Source organism: Myotis davidii, unplaced genomic scaffold (assembly GCF_000327345.1).
Source record: "Myotis davidii unplaced genomic scaffold, ASM32734v1 scaffold164, whole genome shotgun sequence".
Classification (NCBI taxonomy): Eukaryota; Metazoa; Chordata; class Mammalia; order Chiroptera; family Vespertilionidae; genus Myotis; species Myotis davidii.
This window is the reverse complement of record NW_006296417.1, coordinates 470,523-480,789: the sequence shown is the minus strand read 5'-3', so window position 1 is coordinate 480,789 and position 10,267 is coordinate 470,523. Positions and strand designations below refer to the sequence as shown.

Genomic DNA, 10,267 nt, shown 5'->3' with positions numbered 1-10,267 from the left:
TGATGGGCTGGTAAGCGCAGGGAACATCTGACAGAGTTTAACACCTGCTTGTGACTGAAAACCTCAGACCTGAGCAAATCAGAACACAAGGGAATTTCCTTAACTCGAGAGGGAATTGATCAGAAACCCACAGCAAGCATCACCGAACTGGAACCAGGCACAGACACGTCCTGTCGTCACCACCACTCAGCGCTGCCCCCGAGTCCTCGCCACACGCGACCATCGCCAGCCAACCAGAAGCGGGCAGCGCTCACATTCTGAGAGCTGTCAGCAGCCTGGCGGCTCACCCCGGCTCACCCTGGCTGAGCCTCAAACCCAACCCGTCAGTGTTTTGAAATCTCAGACGGGAGTGCAGCAGGCTGAGCACTCGCTACCGCCTGAGGCGAGAGCCCTCCGAGGGAAAGAAAGCCGGCTCTGACGGCACTGCGGGAACTAGGTGCCGAAGAAGGCGAACGCAGGGCTGTGGCCATTCAGAGGCGAGTTGGCGCGGAGCTCGAACCCGGGCCTGGGCCCGAGCCAGGGACTGGGGTGCACGTGGTGGGTTAGGAGCCTCCAGTGTGCAGGGGACAGGAGGACCAAGCCGACATCGACAGCTGCACTGGGGATCGGAGAACTGACAAGCAACCCACGTCGAGTCCCTGCCCCGTTTCCCGTGAACTGTGCCCTCTACGTGGTTCCCACGGGTAGCTGAGGGGAGTGTGGCCTGAGCCGTGTGAACAGGAAGAAGACGGACCGCCCTGAAGACGAGCACGTCCTGCTGGGAGGCCAGTGTTTCGCGTGCGTCGCTGACCAGAGCTGCCAGTTGGGCCGAAGGGCATGCACGGGGCTGGCAATCCTTTAGCATCACCTGACCTCTCATCACTTCACAACAAGGATGAGGCTGTGCTCTGGTCACCATCTGCCCATGATCAGCTGACTGATGAAAACAGCCTCGTGGCTCCTTTCCATTCAAAGGCACCATTGTTCCCGCCGGCCTTGGTGACGGGCCGTGCGGGGGGGGCGGGGGGGGTGGGTGCTGCAGCCTGGAGAACAGCTCCGAGGGGGCGCCCAGGGCCGCTAAGGCTCCCCTCGGAGGACGGCAGGGACGCCCTCCGCCTTCAGGCCTCACTGTGGACACAGCTGTCGCCGACCTGCCCTCAGAAAGGACTGCTTCAACCAGCCCAGGAGCCAAGATGCCACCCAGAGGCTCAGGGTGGCTGCTGGGCCTCTCTCCCTCACAGCCATGACCTCTGACGGCGGAGTGTGGACGCCTCAGCTCCTTCCGATCTTAAAGCAGCGTTTACGCGTCTGCAGCAGCGCGGCAGGCGCCCAAGGCTCCGAGGAGCCTTCACAAGCACTGGCCAAGCGTCCTGCTTAGGAAGCACTCGCCGGAGGAGGAGCCTGGCGGGTGGGAATAAAACGCCGGACGCTGTGCGTGTCAGGTGTCACTGTCACCGACAAGCTGTACACAAGACACGGAGAACTGAGTGATGCGCACCAGGCAACTCAGGGGAAGCGCTCTGGGCTGCACAGGCCACCTGAGGTCTTGCTGACCCAGAGACCCCACAGGCTGGAGGAGGACTGGACAGCGAGTGAGGCCGCGGCAGGCCAGCCGAGCAGAGCGAAGCTCCCGTGCCTGCGGGCTCACGGCTGCCCGGCGCAGAGGCTGAGGGTCTGGACGCCGGACTCCGCGCTTCTACCAGAAAAGCAGCACCGGCAAGAACCGGCCTGGATCATAAAGGAGCGTAAGCGGGAACCAGAGGCCGTCCTACAGCCCCCGCACCCCTGAAACAGCCCTTCCAGCTGCTGTCCTGGACCGTGACCCTGACCGTGACCCTGACCGTGACCCCTGACCGTGACCCGATGATCCCATCGACAGCTCGGGGCTGACCCCAAGGGAGACCCTCCTGACCCATACAATAAGGGAGTTTCTTTCCGTTAAGAAATGAACCTAACAAATCAGGTCTAGATTACAATTAGTTATATTTTGGTAAGAAAAACTAAGTCACACACACCCTATAAATACTGCGCCCGAGAAAGGCTCCGTTCTGCCAGCGTGGCGGTCCTATCCTCTCTGGGAGACGCTTCCCCGTGTCGTCTAACGCAGCGAGACTGCTGCGCCCCATGCAGCTGCAGGGACTGCTCCCACACCTGACTGCACTGACAGTGCAGTGACACTGCACGCTCTCACCCTGCAGGTCACCGAATTACTCCCATGTGTTTTGAGGCAACAAAATGTCAAGACCAGCACAATTAACAATGTATAAGATCCCCCAGACCATGCTGGGGTGAAGGGACCTTTCATTATAAATGTGTAACTGGTTTATTTTCTCCCGTGAAGCGGGGGGACCACGTGACTCAGTGAGCGAGCGGTCGTGCGCTCACTAACCCACAAGGGGCTAATGTGAGACATGCCCTCTTCGTTTTCTCTCCATGCTTTTATGAGGCTTTAAAAAATGGTTGATTAAAGTTCTATCAGTATATAGAGCTAATGTACAGAATTACATGGCCATCTGGACTCCTCCTTGGCGATGTCATTGCTGACACAGACATGTGGACAGAACTATTTTATTTATTTATTTTTTAAAATATTTTTATTGATTTCAGAGAGGAAGGCAGAGATAGAAACGTCAATGATAAGAGAGGATCACTGATCGGCTGCCTCCCGCACACCCCCCACTGGGGATCGAGCCCACAACCCAAGCATATCCCCCTGACCAGCATCAAACCCGGGACCCTTTAGTCCGCAGGCCGACGCTCTAGCCACTGAGCCAAGCCGGCTAGGGCCAGAACTAGTTTACATTTATAAAAACTGCCTCGCCCTAGCCCATTCGGCTCAGTGGCTAGAGCGTCGGCCTGCGGACTGAAGGGTCCCGGGTTCGATTCCAGTCAAGGGCGAGTGCAGCAGTTGCAGGCTTGATCCCTGGCCCTGGTTGGGTGCATGCAGGAGGCCACCAATCGTTGTCTCTCTCTCATCATTGATGTTTCTCTCTCTCTCCCTCTCCCTTCCTCTCTGGAATCAATAAGAAACAACAACAAAAAAACACCAACCCTGCCTGTTCCTGCCGTCAATCTCATCCTGTTGTGAACCTCATCCTGTTGTGAAGTCCACTAAAAAGTGCCACCACTTCAGTTCCTGAGTCACACCGTGCCAGAAAGGATTATGCGTTTCGAACATCTCTTCATTTCCTGCCAGGTTTCTTAAAAAGTAAGATTAACTTAAGCTACAAGTGAAAGAGGGAGGGTGCGTCCATCTCCGTCATAAACACAGCCGCGGCCGTGGTAAACAGGGACCCGCTTCCTGTTCCAGCTACTCACGGGCCCTTCCGGCCGCTGTGTAAGGAACCACCTGACCCCCGTCTCTGCCCACAGGGCTTCCTCTCCAGGCGAGAGGCTGACAGTCCCACCGCCACCAACGCGCATGTCGCAGGCGGCTCCCGAGGAACACAAGGATAAAACCGACACAATGCAAAGGGACAGTCACAATATGTAACATTTGCATATTTACCTGAATGGTGGTATTTTTTCCCAACATATTCAAATGCAAAGAGTAGCTGGAGGTCTGTTGGCTGGGAATAATGAGCTATGGCAAGGCACACCTAGGAAAGATTCTACATTTAGAATTCCATGTTAACACACGTGGGTAAATGAAATGCACATCGGGCCGTGGCTGTGGGGGCGTCTTGGGCAGTGACCACAGGGACTTATCTCCACGGTTTCCTGTTGACCTGGAATGTGAAAGAGCCCCTTAGGGCCGGTGTCTCGCTCACTGCTGTGCCCCCGACACTGTTCAAGCTTTAGTGAGCAGACGGTATTCAGCAAGTGCTTGCTGAGTTGAATTTTAACAGGGAAGTAATTTTATTCAAATAAATGACCCTTGAAAACTAGAGACGCCTTCTCCCAAAAGGCAGCGACACACCCACTCCTAAACAAGAGAAAGCCTCAGTATGCGCGTCTGCAAAAGGGACACGCAGCTACAGCCGGGCAGGAATCGCTCGCCCTACTGCGCGCTTGGCCTCTGGGGGAGCCATACGTGAAATGTGCTGCTCATCATCCTTAGCTGCTGCTGGTAGAATGCCCTGTGCTGACCAAGCCCTGGGCTGGATGGTGGGAGGTGAGCAAGGAGGAAGAAACTGAAGACAACGCAAGAAGAGGACAGCAGGGATCCTACTGAAAAGAGTGAACATCGTCTAGAAGGAGAAGCATGAAGCCAGCACGATCCACTGCCGACAGCGAGCCAGCAAGGCAAGCGTTGTTAGTTGTTAGTTGTTAGTTCGGGGTGGGTGGGTATGTGTCAGCTTCTTGCTTAAAACACAATGAACGCTTCCTACAGAACGCTTCCTGTCTCACTAAAACACACAACTAAGAAGACGGAGGTTATGGTTCGTCTTAGTGTTGACTAACAAGGACAGCCCACTTCCTGAAACGTGTCCTCAGGCCTCCGCACAGCCTGAGTCCCACGATCACAGCCGCGCTGCGAGCGCACCTGCAGCCCCACCTGCTCAGCAGCTCCCTGAAAGCACCTCTTCTGGCAACACCTACCGAGCGCTGCGCCCTGCGACCGTCCGAGACGCTTCCCTTTCTGTCCATTTCTCTGCACGCCCACGGCCACCTCCGCAAGCCCCTCACCTGATGGCATCGCGGGGGCTTCCCTACGTCCTGAAAACAGCCCACAGCACCTACAACTCTCCTCCGAAGGTGGATCCGACCAACAGGGCTGCTCCCGGGTGCAATCCTCTGTGGCTCCCAGCTGCCTCCACAGCCGAGTCCACCTTCCTGACGCCCCACAAGCTGGCTCCCCGCCCCCAGCATCCCCTGGGGCCTCTGCACACGCTCTGTCTTCTCTGCCTCACGCCGCTGGGGAACCGCTCCCCTCCGCTCCCCAGCACCCCCTCACTCAGCAGCCACTGACTGGGCCTCCGTCTCGCCTGGGGGGGCTGCATGAGCAAGAGGGACGCAAACCCTGTCCTCACTCCGCGTGGATCCCAGCGGGGAGACAGACCGCCAACAAGAGGACGAGAAAGGAGGACTCAGACGTTCCGAGGGCTGCAGGAGCGGGAGACCGGCAGGAGGGAGACGGAGCGCAGGGAGGAGGACAGGAGCAGGCTAGGGATGGAGGGCAGCCAGCAGGCCCCAGTGAGGCCTGGCGACCGCATTCGCCGTCTCTGCAGGAGCTTCCTGAGGGGCTCTGAGCTTAGCAGCAGCTGCGCTGGAAGTCCCCACTGACGAAGTGAGCTACTGACACAACAGGGAGACGGATGCTCCCAGCCAGCAACCTGCACCTCTCTCTCCGAGACCCTCAGGAAGCAGCCACGGGCCTTGTTCTCACGCAGTCACATGGCACTGGACAGAGTGCTTTTATGGCCAGAGAGCAGAAACAAACAAACACTACCTGCGAGGCACAACCCACATACCATTCTATAAAGCCCTTACACCGCACATCACACAGAGGGTTAGAGACAGGTGTTAGGCATTAGGGCAGCGCAGGAGAGAAGACCATAAACACCGAGGCAGACGCAGTCTACACGCACCGAGGTGGGCTGGGCGCAGGACTGAGCTGGGTGTTGGGCAGAGGAGTTACGAGAGTGCAGACCTCACAGGCGGGGCAGGGGCACCTCTGGGAACCGGACAGGCACCTCCACGTGCTACCTGGGCTGCGCTCTGGGTGCTGGTCTAGGGCGTCCCGAGAAGACAAGGGAGCCAGGAACCCACTTCCCTCGGCTTTCCCGCACTCTCTCTGCTAACAGCCTCCGCCCCCATGCCCAGCTCCCATCACTAAGTCTGGAGGACTTTCAAAAGTAGGTCTCATTTGCATACATAATTATTCTAATTTTGCAATGTCCTCCCTAAGCATCACACGGTTCACCCAGCAGAGAACTCTGAACATGTTATTTTAAAACAACTCACGAAATCAGCATTCCCAGAGAAAACGCAGCATCCCGCGTTTCCAGGGGGCAGAGCCCATCGGGAGCTCCCCACTTACCTCTGTTTAGATGCAAACCTTCCCCTGGAAGAAAAGCAAGCTGGAATTTTTGTTATTAACTCACGAAGGAACGAAGCTTTGGCAGCCACAGTCGACACAACCCTCTGTGCTTGAAGACGGTAAGTCAGGGGAAAGTGTTCCGTTTATATTCTCAGGGCCCCTTCTTTCCCTGCACGCCCGGCCTTAGGACGCTACCCCAGACAAAGTGCACTTCTTCTGGTCTGCCCAACAAGCTTTTGTATGTGAAGACGGAGGGGAAAGGGTTTTTGCCAGAAACTGGTCGTGGGCCGGGGCCCGGAAAGCTGGACCAGCTGAGTGCGTGGACAGTTCAGTGAGCACCCACCCCTTGCAAGCAGCACAGCGGACAAGGGCCAGCCTGACTGTCACTCCTCTGGCAGCTGTCATTTCTGTGGGAAACCCTTTACGTTGCCACTTTGTACTGTTACTTGATCTTCATTTGCTTGTGCTTTATTTTCTCAACTAGACCTGCACACTGCTCAGACATCAAAAATGACCACCGAGGCATCTAGACGGCTCAGGAGCAGGCCAAGTACAGTGGGGCCTTGACTTACGAGGGTCCCGACTAACGAGTTTTTCGAGATACGAGCCGTCTCTCGGCCGATTTTTTGCTTTGAGTTGCGAGCTAAAATTCGGGTTAGGAGCCAGCTTCAGATACCCCACCGCTAGCTGGCGCAGCGAACGTCACAGTGAACGCCACCACATCAGCCCAGCATCACGTGTCTCACTCGTTCACTTTATGATTTGACATAGGAGTAATCCGAGTTACGAGCTCCGTCAGGGAACGAATTAAACTCATAAGTCAAGGCCCCACTGTAATTCTGATTCCCAGTCACTGACAGTGTCGCCTGAAAGATATGGGAGAGAGTGGGAGTAAGGTAAACTTTCTGCAAGAATCCTGGGCCACTGTAACAAGTTCTTTCTTTAAAAATATCCTGTTCTTGCCCTAGTTGGTTTGGCTCAGTGGCGAGAGCATCGGCCCATGGACTCAAGGGTCCTAGGTTCGTTTCCAGCCAAGGGCACATGCCTGGGTTGCGGGCTCGGCCCTCAGTGGGGGGCATGCAGGAGGCAGCCAATCTATGATTCTCTCTCATCACTGATGTATCTCCCTCTCCCTCTCTGAAATCAATAAAAAAAATTTTAAAAAATATATCCTGTTCTAAGTCAGGCTCCTAAGTTCTGTGTTGTCACTAGTCTCGACACTCTACACTCTGAAGTCAGGGTTTTCACCAGCAGAATCTTGATCCTTAATCGATTGAGTTACTAGCACATATTTCAGTTCAAGGGTAACTTACCTAAAGTATTTTATACAGTCTTCTACCTAATTAATTCTGAAGTCCTCCTATGTAAGAAGAGGCATGTCAAATTAGAATGCCAGAACCACAAACTGCTAAAAGGGGCCTTCAGAGGAGCCCCGCTGAACTTCCCACAATGCAGGTGCGACAGGTGGTCTTACGGACTCCACCTGCAGGCTGTCAGCCACAGACCCTCCACCCGCTGCTGGGCACTCCGGCCCGGGGCCATGCATTTTCAGACACGCCTCTCCTGCTTGCCGTCTTCCTGTGAAGACACTGCTGATTCTAACTCTAAAAATACACCTACCCTCCGACCAAAGCAAATGCAGGCAGCTGCCTTCAGATCGCTCTGGCGCCTCCTTTGGATATCAACAGAAAATGTACCGCGGTAAGCCTGTCGGTCATGGAAAACAAACACACCCAGTTTTGGGGGGCCGAGGCCGTGCACTCCTGAGAACGCCCCTTCCTGCCGCTTGGGAGCCTGTGGCTCTCTCCCCAGGTGCGGGCAGGCTTCTCCTCAGACTCCGTCACTACAGACGGGACCAGGAGGCACCGGGTCCCGGGTCCACTCTCGGCAAAAGCCAAAACGTGGAATCTAAGTGGGGATTTCTGCCCCTGCTGCTCCCTCCCCCGGAGGCTGGGGAAACAGGGCAGTGCAAGGCCTTCGCTGTCAGCTGCCTGTGGAAGCCACTCAGACTGAGGCAGCGGCTTTCTGTGAAGCACTAAGACCTGGGAGGCCCCTCCCACTGCTCTGAATGTGCCTAACCCTTATTTACGTAACTGGGTCCAACTTCTGGTTAGCTGAGCAAGTTCTGAGGTCTTACCAAGCCTCAGACAATACACCTCCATCTTCTCAGTCTTTTAAAAGAAAGAAACCAGTCGGAAATGGTCTTCTGTAAAAGATGCACTCATCTCTGCAACACTTTGTACTATTTTAGGAGCTGGTAAAAAATTATATAGAGTATTTTAAAGCAGCTAAAGAGTCCAAGGATATAGTTCTATTAACACCCTTGGCTTTGAATTTACTTAGGAAGACATCTGATAAATTCCCCTAAAAAAAAAAATCTGGGCAATTGAGAAGTGAAAACTTCCACCGAGAACCGAAATGGATCCGTATGGTGCACAACCCAGGACCCGATACAAAACAAAACAAGCCGTTACCTTTTTGGCACTTTCAGGGCCTGATTCATCAAAGCGGAATCTGACGATCCTGAAGTCTTTACAGTAAATGATTAACTCGGTCGGATTGAACTTCAGTTTCTGGTTGGGGCCCAGGACTTTCTGCTTCCTCTTGTGGTCGTTGACTGAGCGAGAAGAAGATTAGTGTGAGAACTGGTCCCTGTGACGCTCTCTGCAGCGCCCGAACAGGTGCTGAGTGATGCCAACTGGGAGGACACGCGCCCTGAGCACCGCCTCCCGGGCCCTCACGGTACTTATTTGGGGGATCGATTTTGACTTTGCTTTTGAAAGGATGTCAAATGATTGTTGGCACGCCAACCACCAGCATCTAGATACATTTTATGATTGCAATTTTAATGTAAAAGCAGACAAATCCTGGAAAATATAAAAAGCGAGTCAATTTATAGCTCTATTTTTTTTTTAATGTATTTCATTGTTTTCTTACAGAGAGGAAGGGAGGGGGATAGAGAGTCAGAAACATCGATGAGAGAGAAACATCGACCAGCTGCCTCCTGCACACCTCCTGCTGGGGATGTGCCCGCAACCCAGGTACATGCCCTTGACCGGAATCGAACCTGGGACCCTTCAGTCCGCAGGCCGACGCTCTATCCACTGAGCCAAACCGGTCTGGCTATAGTTCTACTTTAAATTAATTTTTTTACCTCTGTCTTTCAACAATGTTCCTGGGACTCAAAAAAACAAACAAACAAAAACCTACAAAAATAAACTTCCAATAAACTTCCAACCCAAGTTCCTGAGTATCTTCAAGCAATTCTTCCAGGGTAGAATCAGCTTTAGGGACTAAGTAAGGAATAATAATACGGCTCAGCCAGTGTGCTCAGTGGTTTGGTTCCTGGTCAGGGCACAGGCCTGGGTTGTGGGCTCCATCCCCAGTAGGGGGCGTGCAGGAGGAACCTGATCCATGGTTCTCTCTCACCATTGATGTTTCTATCTCTCTCCCCGCCTCTCCCTTTTTCTCTGAAATCAATAAATACATACATATATATCCACATATATCAAAGGCTAAGTGCCCGTCTGACTGTCCGGTACATGACGCACACTGACCACCAGGGAGCAGACGCCCAACGCAGGAGCTGCCAAGCTCCGGTGACTTGGGAGCGGCGGTTCTTGGGTGACGCGCCCCGGAACCAGGGAGGAGGGAGCCCGATCTCTTCTCATTAATCTCCTTTCAATGGGCATGCCTCTGTGCATCGGGCCACTAGTGTCTACGTAAAAATCCAACGCAGGAGCTGCCAAGCTCCGGTGACTTGGGAGCGGCGGTTCTTGGGTGACGCGCCCCGGAACCAGGGAGGAGGGAGCCCGATCTCTTCTCATTAATTTCCTTTCAATGGGCATGCCTCTGACCGGGCCACTAGTGTCTATGTAAAAAGAACCACAGAGAACCAAGATGGCGGCATAGGTTAAGGCCGGAGTTTGCCGCCTCGAACAACCATTTCAAAAGTGAAACTAAAAGACGGAAGGGACATCATCCAGACCCACAGGAACGCTGGCTGAGTGGAAGTCCTACAATTAGGAGGAAAGAGTAACGCATACGGACACTCAGAGGAGGCGCAGTGCTGAAGGCAACTTCTGAGGTGCGGAGTGCGCGGAGCGGGCGGCGGCGGAGGGTGCGGTTGGCATTTTCAATCGGGAGGGAGTCGCAGACTCTGAGCTCCAGATCCGGGCGAGTCTTTAGGGACCCAGACTCAAACGGGAGAAGCAGGACTGTCTGGCTTCGGTCGGAGCGAGGGCAGCTTTCTCTCCGAGGTTTGCAGCAGTTGCTGGGACTCAGAGAGGCAGAGCCCCTGGGGAT

The 10,267-nt window shown here is 54.4% G+C and overlaps 1 protein-coding gene across 1 annotated transcript in view; it reads right to left on the bottom strand.

Moving 5' to 3' along the window:
- Nucleotides 1–10,267, bottom strand: part of MTMR10 (myotubularin related protein 10) — a 55,749-nt gene that overhangs the window by 36,660 nt on the left and 8,822 nt on the right. Inside the window, exons 5-6 of the mRNA XM_015569100.1 lie at nt 8,437–8,579; nt 3,488–3,578 (exon numbers count right to left, since the gene is read on the bottom strand). Of these exons, the coding sequence (XP_015424586.1) occupies nt 3,488–3,578; nt 8,437–8,579 (234 nt within the window). The remainder of the gene's footprint in view (nt 1–3,487; nt 3,579–8,436; nt 8,580–10,267) is intronic.